At 43.4% G+C, this 15,909-nt stretch overlaps 1 protein-coding gene across 2 annotated transcripts; it reads left to right on the top strand.

Annotated features, from left to right (window-relative positions):
• Positions 1 to 504: 504 nt before the first annotated feature.
• Positions 505 to 13,256, top strand: Cnih1 (cornichon family AMPA receptor auxiliary protein 1). 2 transcript variants are annotated; one of them, XM_029469333.1, is made up of 6 exons: positions 505 to 711; positions 4,608 to 4,676; positions 4,914 to 4,961; positions 8,583 to 8,695; positions 9,930 to 10,073; positions 12,370 to 13,254. In XM_029469333.1, exons 1-6 carry the CDS (start codon positions 631 to 633, stop codon positions 12,395 to 12,397), a joined length of 483 nt encoding a protein of 160 aa, XP_029325193.1. In that variant the 5' UTR covers positions 505 to 630; the 3' UTR covers positions 12,398 to 13,254. The 2 variants fall into 2 exon arrangements, with proteins under 2 accessions (XP_029325193.1, XP_021037417.1); XM_021181758.2 differs by lacking the exon at positions 4,914 to 4,961 and having other exon boundaries at positions 508 to 711; positions 12,370 to 13,256.
• Positions 13,257 to 15,909: the final 2,653 nt, after the last annotated feature.

Raw genomic sequence — 15,909 nt, 5'->3', positions numbered from 1 at the left:
TTTTGCTATTCTGTGGTTTGAGGTCTTAGAGCTCTGTCACCCAAGTTCCACTAACAGATCCATTGTTGGTTGCACCCAAGAAGACACAAGGTTTTCCTTTCCTTTTTCTCTTTCCACCTCTGCCCTTTGCTCATTTGAGCCAATTTCCTGTATCGCCAGCACTCCCTTCTCTTTTCCTGCACTTATAGAAGCCTCAGATTAGCTTCCAGGAGGGCCGGGTGACCTTTCATAGCTCGCACAGGTACCAGTTTACAGCGTTATAACAGCATTGTTTAGTCGCTCGTTCCTGGAAGTAGATGAAATCCTTTCAATACAGGCACTTTTAAAATCTACTTTTGCATTTCAAACACAAGACTAGTCTCTGGAACAAACTAGACATTCATTTAATGGCTATCCAAAGAGTAAAACTACAGAATGAAGGACAAAATCAACTGTGCAGACAACAGAAGAGCCACGCAAACTCCGACCATCAGGGGGTGCTCGCGCGGGCGGCCCTCTGCGCAGGCGCGCCGGGAGGAGGCCGCGGCGGCGGTGGAGGCTGAGGCCGGGGGAAGTGAATGGTTTTACCCAGAGGGCCGTGCGCCGCCTTTCTCCGCTGGCCCCGGCGCGCCCGGCAGCTCCTCCCCGGCCATGGCGTTCACTTTCGCGGCCTTCTGCTATATGCTGGCGCTGCTGCTCACCGCCGCGCTCATCTTCTTCGCCATCTGGCACGTGAGTAGCCGGGGCAGGGGGAAAGAGGGCGAGCGACGGCGCAGCCTCTTGCAGCTCCGGGCCCGGGGTTGCGTGGGGCCCCGGCTGCCGGCGCGCGCCAGGACGTGGCCGGGCTGCTAGGGCCGTGGACTCTGCGCGCTCCCGGGCCGGGGTCCGGAGGGCCTGGCGTGCGGGGTCCCGGTGTCCACGCCGCCGCGTGCGGGCCCAGGCCGCGCTCCGCTATTCGCGAGCAGGGCTGGGCGGGGCGGGCAGGCGGGCGGCTCCGAGTCTACGCCGGGCCCGCGCGCACGGCTTGTCCGCGTCCCCGGTCTCGGAGGATGCCCAGTGCGCGCCGAGCGGCGGCGACTCTCGGCGTGAAGTTTTCTTAATTTTTATCCTTGAATTACCGATTTCCTTTTAAGGCTTCCTCGGAGCACGGCCAAAATCGGATATTATAAGTTACTTTAGCTCCATTTCCAACTCTGCTTTGCAGCACTCGATGGGCGATTTTCTAGTAGAACACCGTGGTTGAGAGACGAGTTCCTGGTGAACTTTGAGGCAGCTTGGATTGATTACTTCGTTGGCCACATCTCCGGGTTTTCCCCTGAAGTCATATTTGGATCGCGAGAGCTTTTCAGGAGACAGCCTCCCAAGCCACCTCTGTGGTGTGGGCTGCATGGTTTAGTAGAGGGAGTTTTAATTTGATTTTGAAAATCCTCAGAAACTTTTGGCTCCTCATATGTCCTTACAGGGTGGACGTGCATTCTTACTGTGCTCTGTCCCTGGTGACAGTTCTATTGAGACAGACTTTTGAGTGTCTCTACCGCTTAGCACCACTGAAAGAGCTCTCTGGAGATCAGCAATTCTCAAAAGTTGAGCTCATTTGTTTCTACCCTCCCAGTACTTTCTGGAATAATGGCATAATTTGAATGATGGGGCGAGTTCAGCCTCGTGTAAATACTAAGTCAGGTTTCATCACCATCCCGTGCGTGATTAAATGGCAGCAGATTAAATGGTTGCAGAAGTCTCCGAAGTAGATAGATAGATACCACGGGTCCTTCTTGCTAAGCAGTGTAATTGTATTTAGAGCCTATTTGCCTGTGGATGGGGAATGCTGGGGTCCGATGTTCACTTTGTCAGAAATAACTGCTACTTCACACAACGTTCATTAGTTTTAACTAAGATTGGAAGAGCATCTTCTGCTTTTTGGAGGAAGAACAGAAAGATAGATAGCTTTCGAGCTGGCCCCATCGTTGTTTCCGATGAAGCTGAAGTGTCTGGCTCCTTTCCATCTGTAAATGTAACTTTAAGTCATTTGCTCTTTTTATAAATGTCCTCTGGAATGGTGGAGATTAATGGAAGAGAGCTGGGCACTTCCCCACATTTCCCACATTCTGTGTTTGGCTTAAGAAACACCTGCAATTCTTTTTTTTAAAATGGGTTATTTTATTAGAAAGGAATGTGTGTAGGTGAAATAGATAATTTTAAGTCCTGTTATAGGCTTAAAGAAAGTTGTACCACAGATTAGTGGAGAGCTTTTAGGTTTAGAGATTCCTTAGTTCAGATAATTATTGTACTTTGGGGAAAATTATTTTAAGTATATGTCTGTCGTACATTATTAGAAAACCATTCAGCAGTCTTTTTACTCAAAAGATCCCTAGGAACCAGCTGAAAGAAACTGTCCAATAAGTGAGTTCCAGGACAGCCAGGGCTATACAGAGAAACCCTGTCTTGAAAAACCAAAAAAAAAAAAAAAAAAGTTAGTTTTAACTAGGGGTGTGCCCTCTTGGCCAAGTACCTGCCTAACATGCACAAAACCCTACACTTCTTAGCACTGCATAAACCCCACCACATAAACTGCATAAGCTGGGCCCGGGGTGTACATGTGGTCCTAGCATGGGGACATAGTGACAGGATCCTGAATCCCTTCTGCACTCGATTCTGAGTTTCATGAAGTCCTGCCTTCAAAGATGGCTATATGCTAATATGTTATTTATTTGAGTCAAATTTAACCAGCTAAATACAAGTATTGCAGTTATGATTCTTGAGCTTCTGTTACTAAAGTAGACTTAGGAATGTATCCCACACATTATGATGTACCTGACTGTTAATATTCATAACTGATCAAAGCTTATCTCCTTTAAACTACACGTTGATAATTTTAACATTTATTGTGTTAGAAATTGGTAACAAAGGAAATCCTTTTTTTGTTGTTGTTTGCTTTTCTGTTTTTCGAGAAAAATCTATTTTGTTGAGTTCTGTACATTAAAATTTTTTAGTGTTTTTTCTATTATTAAAAGCTTCCATTCAGTCAATAATGTGCTGCTCATTAATATTTTAGACCCTGAGCCATAGTAACGTACAGAATAAAATCTTTGCTGCTGTGAATATTACATTTTTTATTTTTTTTTTAACTCGAGATGATTTTATTTTTGCAGTCCTAGAAGTAACAGACTGATATATAGATCATTTGAGATGTAAAGGAATGAATGATTAATTTAAAAAAGTCACATGGAGCTGGGGTCCCCGGGGAGGCTTTCCTGTGCCTTTCTGCACTCCTTGCTTCTCCTCCATGTGTGAGCTGTAAGCTGAAAAAGACCATTTTCAGGCAAGTGGAAAGGTATGGTGTAAATTGTCTGACTCCACACCTGGTTTGAGGCTCCATTTCTGCTGTTGATGGAATCCCTGGGGAGTTCCTCAGAGCTTCAGTTTTCCTTATGGGCACCAGACACTCAAGTGCTGGCAGCTGGCATAGCCTCTGCATGAGCAAGGGGGCTTTGAAAAAAAATTTTTTTTTTAATTTTAGTTTTCCAAGTAATTAAATTTGTATCATTTCCCTCCATTTCTTTTTCTTCTTCCATCTCCTCCCATGCCACCACCTCTCAACCTCCTGGCCTCCTTGGATGTCCATTTTAATATTCAGTTATTTTTATCTCCTATTCTCGTTGGGGGTTTTAGTACAGAGGGTTAGGAGATGTGTATCTTACTCCTAGAGAGTAAGCGAAACCTGTGTCCTTCTGAGATCAAGAACTTGAAGTGAGCACAGTGAAAGCTAGAAATAGGTAACTATTGGTTGTGACAGTGAGGAGTGCTGTAGTAGCACACATCTAAAGAGAGGTGGGTGTGGCCGGGGACACCAACTGAAGGCTCCCCACAAACCTCCCACCTTGACTCCTGACACCTGAGTTAATGCCCCAGGTGGTACCGATCCCCACCTTCGATCCTTTGAAGGTCTGTGTAAGGGTATCAAGACACTTAGGATTAAAATTATGTTCCCCTAGAAGCATGGGCAAGCCCAGCTTTATCTATGTGTGTAGTTGGCATCCATTGAATTGTTTGAGTCCACTCTAGAGTCCCAGGGTACTGAGCCATGGGAGAAGGCTGCACAGACAATTAATTACAAGTGGTCTTTCTCCCTGAGGCCACACACTCCATTGGGGCAGACAAACATGCATGCAGGTACTGTATTGAGAGTGAGAGATGCCTTACTGGCGGGTTACAAGAGAAGAGCTGCAGACAAGTCTACAGTAATCTCTGCCTGAAGAAAACGGGGAACGGCTACAGAAGGAGGGGTTCAGGAGGGGGAAGGAAACCTTGCTTAAATAGCTGTATCAGTAGGAAAAGCTCAAGTCACACAGAGAAAGCGGCTTGCTGGGAAACATTGGGTAAACTGCAGCTAAGGTCACGGTGGGTGCAGAAGATTTAGTCATGATGTAGGAAATCCTGTGTGGTCCTGATGACATGTCTTCAGGTCTTTAATCTGATTCTCATTCTTTTTAGCACATTCGCGGGACTGTAAATTGATGCTGAAATGTTGTTGCACCTTTGTTTATTTAGTAATGTTTTGATGCTTGGGGCAAGCTTGTTGCTGCTTTCTATTAAAGTGAGTGGTCCTAAATGTTCTAATTCTATTTTAGATCATAGCATTTGATGAGCTGAAGACTGACTACAAGAATCCTATAGACCAGTGCAATACCCTGAATCCTGTAAGTTACGACATCGCTTTCATCTTTAGATTTTTAAAAACTTATTTGCTTTTAATTTGATATAACTTTAAAAAGGTCAGTATTCTCAGTAGCATGATATATCTGAGTGTTTTGAAGTAGGCAGAATAAAGTTCTCTTTCCTATCACACTTGACTGTTGTGTTATTAATCTGCCAAAGATCTTGTTAGCTGTCATACTAACATTCTTCCAATCTGCTTTTTACATTGTCGGCCAAAGACAGTTGAAAAGGTCAAAAAGATTAAAAGAGTCAAAATTGCACTAAAGGTGTGTACTGCTTTTAGTTGAATGTTTGAATGCCACGTCACCTGGCGGGGAGGGCTAGGGCATTCGTCTCTGTATCGTTTCGCTCAGTGTGCTTGCATTGCCTGTTGAAATTATGATTCCATGAAACTTCACATTCTATGCAAATGTTTGCTTGCTGGCCCAGGCAAGTAGGGAAAGCTGTTAAATGCTTATGCATTTTTTATGTTACAGCCATAGGCACATCTGTATTAAATTACTTAGCACAATGTTTGAAAGTTGGTCAATATAAAATAACATTAATAGTGGGGAAAATATTCTCAGCCCATGACTTGGACACATGGACTGTAGTGTGGACTTAGCTGCCGTATCTAGTTTCAGCTTTGGTGTTGTGTCTGGTGGAGACTGGGTTCGTGTGCAGGTGTTCTCTCAGCCTTTGTGTCAGTCAGCTCTGTGCTTGCCGCTCAGAATCTTGTTTGTGGAGATGCCATCTTTTGGTCTCAAGATGCCAGAATTTTGTAGCTAGCAGTTTGTATACAGGTGTCTATGTGGTAATTTCTAGTATATTGTATTTACCTCAGATTTCTAAAACAGGTCTGTCTTCTGTTGGCCTGTGTTAGATTTATTGATAATGTGGCTCCATTGTGTTTTGGGTTGATCTTTAATAAATACATACTTGGTATCTGAAGGAAGATTCTTCTCTGTCTGTAGGTTTGATTTTGCCTGATTGGTCAGAAGCTAAAGAGTTGCTTGTGATAAAGCAACAGATTAGAAAGCAGCAGCTGACCCTCAAGCTACTGCAGGATAGATAGGAGGGGACGTGGTCCTTGCATCCTTATGCTCTGACTTGGAGAAGCCCCCCCCCCCCCCAAAGCTAGCTGGCTACTCTATCCTTGTTTCTCAGGTAACAAGGACGCCTTTTACAGTAAGACCATGTAGGAACAACCACAAGTTTGTATATACTGGCTTCCCTGCTCGTAGGAAGTTAAGCCTAAGAAGATGTTTTGTGGTTGGAAAGTAACAGGTGTGCATTGCAGGACATCTTTCCCTAGTCGTTAAAACCAGTTGTCAAGAAGTCAGAAGCTGGGATCTTTTAAGTTGTTAATAGTATATTGTGTTTTCTGGCAGTTGACATGTCAGATATTGAAGTGATGAGGTTACAGCTAGAGTCACGTGAGTACTTCCAGGTGCCAGGCTCTGCACAGAAGCGTTTGCCCTGCAGCTCTTCATTCAGGGACCTGAAGTTATTCTCAGGAGGAGGACACTAGGTTGAGTTGCTCTGTGAGGTACAGGTAGTGTGACCATGGCTAATGTCAGAGAGGTTAAGGCAGAGACCATAGTTATAAGCTAGACAGCCTGATTTTTGACATTTAAACTGTGTTTTCCTAATTTATTATTCTTAAGAGGGAGGCATTTTATTGTAGCAGATAGTGTGTGATTTCTGGCTTTTCTTAATGGAAAGAAAGTCATACAGAGAAAAGACAAGTGCTTGAGCTGACTGCACCTCCAGGAGGGGAGGCCATTGTTCCGGCCTGGGAGCTGGATTTGCATAGGGTGCCGATGATTGGCTGACAAGCAGTGCATCTGACAGTTTTCCCTATTGAAATTTGTTTTACAGTTCTGCCAAAGTATGGGGGAAGACAAGTATTTTTAAAAATGTAAACTTAATAAGGGAATATAGTTTTTCATGGTTCAGTACTAATCATTTCAGCCATGTTTTGCATGAGGCATTTTTTTTTCTAGATATTAGGCTTTATGACCTTTGGGTTGTAAATAGGATGAATTTTGTGGTAATTGAATGGTTGAAAAGCTCTGATTTTCGCTAGGTGGTGGTGATGCATGCCTTTAATCCTAGCACTTGGAAGGCAGAGGCCAGCTTTGTCGGCAGAGCAAAGTTCTAAGACAACCAACAGCCAGGGCTACACAGGGAGACCCTGTCTCTGAATTCCACCCCCCCCCCCCAACAAAACAAAACACAAAAACCAAAGTAAACCCAATGCAAAGCTCTGATGGGTCAGAAGCACTTCATGAATGTTCTGGATGTTTCTGAGGAGCAGGAGGGGTAGAAGCTGCAGGGCCTGTGGTAGTGCTTTCTCTAAGGACAAGGTAGGCGCGCCGGGAATTGAGTCTCAAGTTTCTCCCATCACCTCAGTCTAAGTGCAGTTGCAAAGCAGTTAGTTTTGTTAGGTCTTAGGCCCTAGAGCTGAAGAAGGCTTGTCAGGGTTTGAGGCAGTGTGGAGACTGAGGCATGTTTTCTTGGTCTATTCTGGTTGTAGTTAGAGTTTCAGAGATGTCCTTTTGATAAAAATTTGACCTTAAATTAAATCATACATGTCTATATCATGTGTTTATATATGCGTATGTGGAGCTTATCTTAATTATTTATCATATTGCTTAAATTGGTAGCAAATAATCTGGTTAGTGCCTTAGTTGGCTCTACTAGGATTGTATGTAAGATAATGTTCATGAAAATGTTGATACTGGGCTGGGGATAGCTCTGTGAAAGAGGGCTTGGCTCGGGTGTGTGACCGTGGGTGTGATTTCCAGTGCTGGGGAAGTTAGGTGGCCATGTGGCTTTCCACTGGAGAAGCAGAGGAGAGGCTTGAGTGTGCGCGATGGATGATCCGACTCCTGCAGCCGTGGCCCACTCTCAGGAAGGACCTCACTCACGCTGCTTTAACCTGCTGGGAAGCCACTTGATAAATTGCGCTTTGCATCTGTGACTTAAAGATTTTGGTTAGAGCTGTCATCAAACAGTTTTGATGTTTTATTTAATAACACATTAGATTAGACTGAGCCATTTAGGATAAAAATGATTTAAAACAAGTCATTAAGTCTTCATCATTTTATAAATGCATGTTATGCCATTTGAATTAATTTTTCCTCACTACTTATCAAAAGGCTTGTTTTCTTTTGAGTTTTGCGGTCCTACTGTCTTGTTCCATGCAGCATTTGTGGACAGGCAGGCATAGCGGAACCCAAAGGCAACGTAATAGTGGGGACTCTGGAACCTGGCAATTCCTTTCATGGTTACGAGTTGCGACTTTTCCCTCCTACATTGCAGAAAGTGTGTGTGTCTCTCTTTCTCTCATTGTGTGCCTCAGTGTCCTCCCTAGCTGTGCTGAGATGTTGGCTGGTTGGCTTTCCATTGAACAACTTGGGGGGGAAGTGATATGACTCGCAAAATATTGTACATGTAGCATTCTTGGTTTGCTAACGGCTTAAAGACCATAAACTTGTAAATGGGAGATTGTTTTATGGATTTTTTTATCATGTCGCATGTGCTCAGGTTATTTCATTTTTGAATTATTACTACTGAGTGATGGAAATACAAGCATTCCACTTTACCTACAAGTAATTAAACATTCTGGATGTTAATCGCAATTTAATTTGCTGCTCTAAGAATTTGAGTTCTAAATTTCTCATCTTTTCTAGTGAAAGCTTTTTATCCTCTGGCCAGTTTGCTTAGAATCATACTTTTGGTAAAATGCCAAATATGGAGTAACACTCAGTAGCATCTTTGATTTCTGATTCTCAGAAGACAGTGGTGTTTTAAAATGGAAACTTGGTTGCCAGTTGCTCTGCAGCGAGCAGCTGCCCTGCTGAGCAAGCACTGTGATAACGACTGGCTGTGTTTCCTTACAGCTTGTCCTTCCAGAGTACCTCATCCACGCGTTCTTCTGTGTCATGTTTCTCTGTGCGGCAGAGTGGCTGACCCTGGGCCTCAATATGCCCCTTTTGGCTTACCATATTTGGAGGTAATATTTAGAAACACTTCAAATAGTTCCTTAATTAAATTTTAATTTTGCTGTGGTTGATACAGTCATCATTGATACTGTGTGTCTCCATGAAGGTTGAAAGTTATTTAGCATTGACTCAGCTCAGGTCACTAAGCAGGAGCTCTCAGTGCCCTTGTAGGACTTCATTATTCCTCAAAGGACCTTAGTCTCAACCAAGGGCATTTACATCCAAGTGAATTTTCATGCACACATGTACATGTGAATTCACACAGGTTAACATAGAACACTTCTAACCCTCAGAACATTTTCTGAGCCCAGCATCAAATTGTTACCTCCATGCCTTTTGCCCATTTTAAACTTCATATAGATCAAGATGTACAATGTGTGTCTTTTTCATGCTTACTTTGTATTTTTAAAGCATTTAGCTACTTCATAGAGAGAACCAGATTACATAAGTTTATATACTTAATGTCTGACCCACATAGTTTTTTTCTCCCTCCCCATAAGTTGAAAGCTTTGTTTTAAATGGGTATGTAAGAATCTCATCTCTCTCTCTTTTAGAAAATACATTAAAGAATATTTTGATGTAAAGTGTTATTACATCTGTAACTGAATGAACCTTGTCAGAAAAGCTGTACTCATGGTAGGAAGGGCAGGGATGCAAAGCAAGTGAACAGTGAGCCCTTGGGGCCTCTGAGCCAAGGCCCTCACCGTCTGGGCATGTAAAGTTATGTTGAGATAAAATGTTAAACACTCAAGCTGGAGAGGTTCTCAGCATTAAGAGCACCAGCTGTTCTTCTAGAAGACCTGGGTTCAGTTCCTAGCACCCACATGGTGGCTTACAACCATCTGTAACTCTAGTTTCAGAGGATCTGATGCCCTCTTCTGGCCGGTGTGGGCACTGCATGCACATGGTGCACATTCATACATGTAGACAATACACTTCTACAGAAAAGTAAATCTAAAAGAAAGGAAGCAAGAAGGAAAACATCTGAGTTCTCTTTCCCAGTTCCTGTTTTTACTGGATTTCTGAAATCTCAGAGACCATATGTGATCTGTATGGCTGTTCTGTTCTTATGGTCTCTAGTTTTAAGATTAAGATGGTATAAAAGTAAGAAATTGTTGTATCTGTAAGTAAAAATGTGCCTTGTCTCTGGAGCCCGATCCCTGTAGCAAATGCTGGACAGGAAAGACCCCTCCCCACTTGAAGGCCATTCCCCTTCCCGTATGCTAATGACTGTGTCTGTCTCAGGTATATGAGTAGACCAGTGATGAGCGGCCCTGGCCTCTATGACCCGACGACCATCATGAATGCAGACATTCTAGCCTACTGTCAGAAGGAAGGATGGTGCAAACTCGCTTTTTACCTTCTAGCGTTTTTTTACTACCTATACGGGTAAGTTTGAAACGTCTCACCGTGTACTTGAGCAGTTTGCAGAGGAACTTGGTGCAGGCATACGTCTGGCCAGCAAGTAGCATGGAGCCAATGTCAGGAAGAGGGTCAGGGCTCACTGTTGCTAAAGAATAATCTGTTTCCGTGACGTAATGGTATTGAGGGACAGGGTTGCATGGGTTTGTAAAAGTGTAGTGCTTATCATATTTGGAGCTAATATTTAGATATACTTCAGATGACTTTATCATCTTTTCAGATAGTGTTCTACTTACTGCTCACTATATGGTTTTTCATAAACTGTGTGTCCTGCCCTTAATTTTCTGGCTTGCTTGATCTGAATGGGATGAACAAGGTGGCCCTGGGTCACAGGGTGCTGGTCTCATTTCCCCTCTTTAAGGCTTTCTCAGCTTCTGTACCGTAGGTGCCCTGGATGGAGCCATTCTTGTGTGACACTTTTATAGGTTGTGGGTGTTCAGCAGCACCCTGGCCTTTACCCACAAGATTCTAGTGGTAACCTTCCCAGTCAAGACAACCATGGATGTTTCTAAGTGTTGCCAAATACCCTTGTGTGGCAAAACTGCAGTAGTTGTGAACCAGTGTTGTAGGTATAGCACATTAAACCGGATGCGCCAAGTATGGGAGGCAGGAAACTGCTTGAGGCTTACATGGTGACCCTGTCTCAGGAACAGCAAGGGAAGAGTGTTCCGGTGAGTGCAGGAAGCTAGACAGGATTGTCCAAGGTCAGGTCAGGACAGCCTGGGCCAGGTTTGTACTTCTTTCTTCTTTTGCTACAGAGTACCCTGTGCCAGACAAATCAGAACAGCAGCAGCACAGTAGCTTGGGACCCTGGAAAGTGCAGGGAGACTGTTCTTAAACTGTATGAGTGTACTGCAGAGGCCTCTCCTTTTAATTTTCAAGATTTTTTTTTAAAATGTAGTTATACTGGGGTAGGAGAGATGGCTCAGCAGGAGGGGTCCCGGCAGCTGATTCCTGAGGACCCGCCTGGTCTCAGCACTGCATGGAGGGTCACAGCCATCTGTAACTCAGTTCCAGGGCGTTCGATGCTCCTTCTGGCCTTGGAGGTTACTGTACACATGAGGTACACAGACAAACATGCAGGCAAAACACCCAGACACATAAAATAAAAAAAAAATCTTAAAAATTAGCTATTTTAAGTTAAATAATTAAGCATCTATTAACTTACATTTATTATCTGTTAAGCTTCTGTTCACATTTGTCTCGATATTATCCTGGTTTCCATTATAGACCAGGACAAAGGGAGTTTGTGTTGTGAAGTTGTCTTATGTGCACCTAGGATGAAGGGTAGTTCCTAGGTTCTGTCCTTTTGGTCGTGACGCTCATCTTTAAGGCCTCACCATCTCAGCTGTGACTAGATTTTGAATGGTGAAACTCTGTTTTTCAGTTTCTTCCCGGTTTTCATCTTCTTAATTTTTTTAGCTAACTTGTAGATACTGCTGGGATGTAGTAGGCATGTAGAATATACTTCTGAGAGAGCAAACCTGTGTAAATAGCTGCATTGGAGATGCACATTTGTGGGGAATGCTCACCAGGACATGAAGGCACACACACAAGTCCATGTGTGCTCAGCTCTTCGCTTCGTTTGGAGATAAATAAGAGTGGGCTCTTTGCACCATCCCCCATGCCTCTCTTCCTTTTACTTTTTTTTTTTTTTTTAAATTTTCTGAGAATATCATGTACTATGTTTTGGTCACATTTTCTCTCTCCTGGCCCCTCCCAGTGCCTTTGTAATATCACTGTTGATATAGAATGGCCCTTGGTGCTTTGTGAGCCTAGATCATATATTTACTGCCCCTGGGTGTGTGTGTGTGTGTGTGCACTCTTTGCTGTCCCCATTCCTGTTGCCTAGAGCCGTTTAGTAGGGTATGATGGGATGGTCCTCCTTTGTTCCCTTGCATAAAATGGGACCAGTGACAGCACCGGCCTCCCGAGGGACATCATGCCCAGGAGGGACCTAACAGCTGCGGTGCTCGCTCCTGTGACTCTCCTGTGCTGCTCCAGAGTAGCGTTTGCATTGCTCCTGTGAGCGAGCTCTGCTTCTCACTGGGGTTCAGCTGCATCATTCTGTTTGCCAAAACTGGAAAAGAAATAGGGGCAACAGGCCGGCGTCCACGCTAGTTAAAATCACTGACAACGTGTCAGTGATCTTCCTGTGACGCTGATAGCATGTGTGAGCTGACTGTGTAAAGGCTGTATGAGGGCTGTCTAACTTGTTGTAATGAGTATTGGAATTAATAATAATTCTTCTCTTTCGTTTCAGCATGATCTATGTTCTGGTGAGCTCTTAGAACAACACAGAAGAATCGGTCCAGTTAAGTGCATGCAAAACGCCACCAATGAAGGGATTCTATCCAGCAAGGTCCTGTTTCCAAGAGTAGCCTATGGAATCTGATCAGTTACTTTAAAAAATGACTTCTTATTTTTTAAATGTTTCCACATTTTTTGCTTGTGGAAAGACTGTTTTCATATGTTCTACTTGGATAAAGAATTTAAATGGAATTACGTATAAATTAATATAAAATGATTACCTCTGGTGTTGACAGGTTGAACTTGCACTCTTAAGGAACAGCCATAACCCTCCGAGTGATTGCATTAATCTCTGACCGCCCTCAGCCCGTTGGAAGCTTGGTTTAGAGGACTTGTTGGGCTCATTTTGGTTTTATTGAGACGCCATCTAAATATAAGTTAGCTGTAGATAGGAGGTGCGTCTGGTGAACTGAGAGTGTCTATCTGACTCGTGAGGAACATCGGAGGCTCCTCACGTATCACTGTAGATGATTATATATGGACACAACAGTAAGAAGGGTGGGACCTCGTCCCTGTCGACTTGAATAGTATCCCTATGTATTGCATGAGAGGGGTCTCCTTCATTCCATCAGAGTAATACACTTGCTTTAATCTTAAGCCTAAGTGATATAAACATGCCGAATTACCTGTAAAGAATGCATTTAAAGCTATTCTAAATGGGTTTTTATTTGTAAGACATTATTTACTAGGAAATTGGTTATATTAATGCTTACTGTTCTAATCCAGTGGTCAAGGTATTAAGAATTTGCAAGTACTTTAGATTTTTGAAAATGAACGAGAGAACTGTGTAAACACCCCGCTGTTCCTTCAGTGCAACACAATAAAACTCTGAAATGAAGATGCTTTGCCGTGCATTGTTTGAAAGATTACAAACAGCTGTTTCTCAAACCCTCTCAATCCATCATAATAAAATACATAATATTGTCATCTTTAGAAGTAAATCATTATATTGTCTATTTTCTTAAAAGTAATATTGAAGAGCTTTGATTGCCCACGCCCATCACTGTTAATTGGTAAAATTCTCGCCCTCTGCCGGCACAGCTCCGGCATTCTCTCTCAGATTCCGAAGTTCTGGGGATGTGTGCAGTCCTCAGTGCTGAGCTTTGGCCGGCTTAGGTCAGCTTGAAGCTGCCCCCTGCATCTGAGCTTTGGCTGCTGCTTGTGAGGCACACGTTTGCGTGTTTTCACACGCAGTCAGAATGAGGGTGAAGGCAGTTGAACATACTGGAAGTAGTTTACTAGTTTCTTCAGCAAATGATAAAAGACAGCTAATTTGTAGAGATTCCCTAATGACCAGGGTGTGTGTGGATGTATGCTGCTGTCTACTCCAGGGAGTTCCTGTACTGTTCTGTTCCCTTCCCCAGCCTGGGGAGAGGCGCTGCCATCTGGAGATCAGGTGATAGGGGAGATGTGGAAGAAGGGGATGCAGAGCTAGAGTGAGGAGGGTCAGGCCATTTCACAGAGAAAGCATACAGTCTGTGGAGTCTGCAGCCCCTCCCGGACAGACGCCTTTGTGCAGTTAACTGAGTACCTGTGGGACACTGAAGACTTACGCTTACAGTGTAGCATAGCCAGTCATTTGTTTGTAACCCCTCCTCATTCGCCCCTCTTGTTCATCAGCACTACTGACCACGAGAGACCTGGCCAAGGTTAAAATGCAGAGATTTCCTGGGATTTCATATTACTGTTCTTGTCCAAGTGCTTTTTCAACAGACACCACTTTATAGCTTTTAAGAAACTTCCTCTTGTTTTGGATCTTCTTTATGATTGAGACTAAAAAAAAAAAAAAAAAAAGTGCACCCCCCCACCCCCTGCAAAATGAGGATTGTTAGAGAATAGTGAGATTCATTTACTGTGTCACTTGTAGGCTTTAGCATCCAGATGTGGTTGTGATTAGAAGGGTCAAGTGTTTGTGTGGTCTTACTTGCCTTCCCAGTGTTTTCTGGAAGTAGATTTCTTTTTCTTTTCTTTTTTTTATTTTTATTTATTTTTGGTTTTTCGAGACAGGGTTTCTCTGTGTAGCCTTGGCTGTCCTGGAACTCACTTTGTAGACCAGGCTGGCCTTGAACTCAGAAATCCGCCTGCCTCTGCCTCCCGAGTGCTGGGATTAAACGTGTGCGCCTCCATGCCTGGCTTCTTTTCTTTTTTTTAAAGACAGTGTTTCTTTGTCTAGCCCTGGCTACCAGGCTGGCCTCAAACTCCGAGATCTGCCTGCCTCTGCCTTCATGACGAGCTCCACCATCTGCTGGCATGTGTACTTTTTAATAGCGGTCCTAGACTATAATTACTGGTCAGCAACTAATGATGTGTGTATCTCTTCCTGCAGGGTAAGCTCACATTGTAGGTGTGACTGTAGCATTTTATCCAGCCCATTCAAATGCTCCAACCTGAAACGGATTTACCTCAGATTATTTGTCATTTCGTATATACAGATGTACAACTCAATAATCAAGTCAGTTGCAAGCCAGAAATTTACATAAGAAAAAATATTTTATGGGGAAAGAAAATTATCGCTGTGCTGAGTAGCCTTGTTCATGAATGTTCATCCTCACTGGAATAATGTAGTACTGTTAGTCTCACGTGACTGTAAGCTCTGTTACTCAAACCAATTGATTTGCAACCAGACCAGCAGTTAAGTGTCTCTTAGTAGTGTAACGTAGTACATGATTTTGAACAGCCTCCCAGAGTGATGCCTACAGAGAAAGATGTTCTGTGGCTGGATTTGTTGACTGTATTTCTCATAGCCATTTACTTTGACTAAAATTCAGGTATCTCCACCTTGTGCCTGAAAGGAATGTATATAACAGCTTTTATTCCATTTACTTTGCAAAGTATTGGCCACAAGGCAGTGGGTCTGAGGTAGTGCGAGGGTTTTGTTCTACGTTCGCTTTCTTGATACACATTGTAGAAGACATGCAGAAGAATGGCTGTCTCCCAGATGTCAGTGCCACTCACTGTACAGATGTGTTTGATTGTGCTCATGTATTCTGGCAATGAGAGTTTCTTAAATGGATCGATGACTGAGTAGATGCTAAGTCTTAGAAAAACACAGAAAATCGTGAAATATAGTTAGCTGTGTAGTGCATGGTTTGTTAAAATCTAAGCTTGTCGGTGCTATACCACTGTCCAAAGAAAACTCTCTACTTAGCCCTGTCCTACTCCTGAGAGCTTCCTCTTTTTGCTTTTGCATATTTAATAAAATCTGCCTCAGGCACTCCCTGTGCAGGTGATGGTTGAGTCTGTGGAGTCTGTGCCAGTTTCAAATGCAGCTAGCATTGGCGTGCACAAGACCAGGTCCCTGTATTGTCTGCCTTCTCTGCCTGCACTGCTTTCAGGTACATCATAGTTTGGGCAGTAAAAATACTTTCCTTAGAATGTTTGCATTGCACGTCTTTAAAGTTCAGTACACAAGTGTGTTTCAGGACTAATAACGTATTTCCCTTTGCTGATAATTTTTTTTTTTGATTAAAAAAAAAAATCAAGCTGAATGCTT

The sequence above is a fragment of the Mus caroli genome, chromosome 14 (assembly GCF_900094665.2).
Source record: "Mus caroli chromosome 14, CAROLI_EIJ_v1.1, whole genome shotgun sequence".
Taxonomy (NCBI): Eukaryota; Metazoa; Chordata; class Mammalia; order Rodentia; family Muridae; genus Mus; species Mus caroli.
The sequence above is the reverse complement of the archived record's forward strand: the minus strand, read 5'-3'. Positions and strand labels throughout refer to the sequence as shown.

Coding starts and splice junctions, on each gene's coding strand:
- Cnih1 (XM_029469333.1), top strand. CDS start 631: ATGGCGTTCACTTTCGCGGCCTTCTGCTATATGCTGGCGCTGCTGCTC. Junction 4,962..8,582: donor GAGTCAAAATTGCACTAAAG/GTGTGTACTGCT, acceptor GTTTCCTTACAG/CTTGTCCTTCCAGAGTACCT. Junction 10,074..12,369: donor TTTTTTTACTACCTATACGG/GTAAGTTTGAAA, acceptor CTTTCGTTTCAG/CATGATCTATGTTCTGGTGA.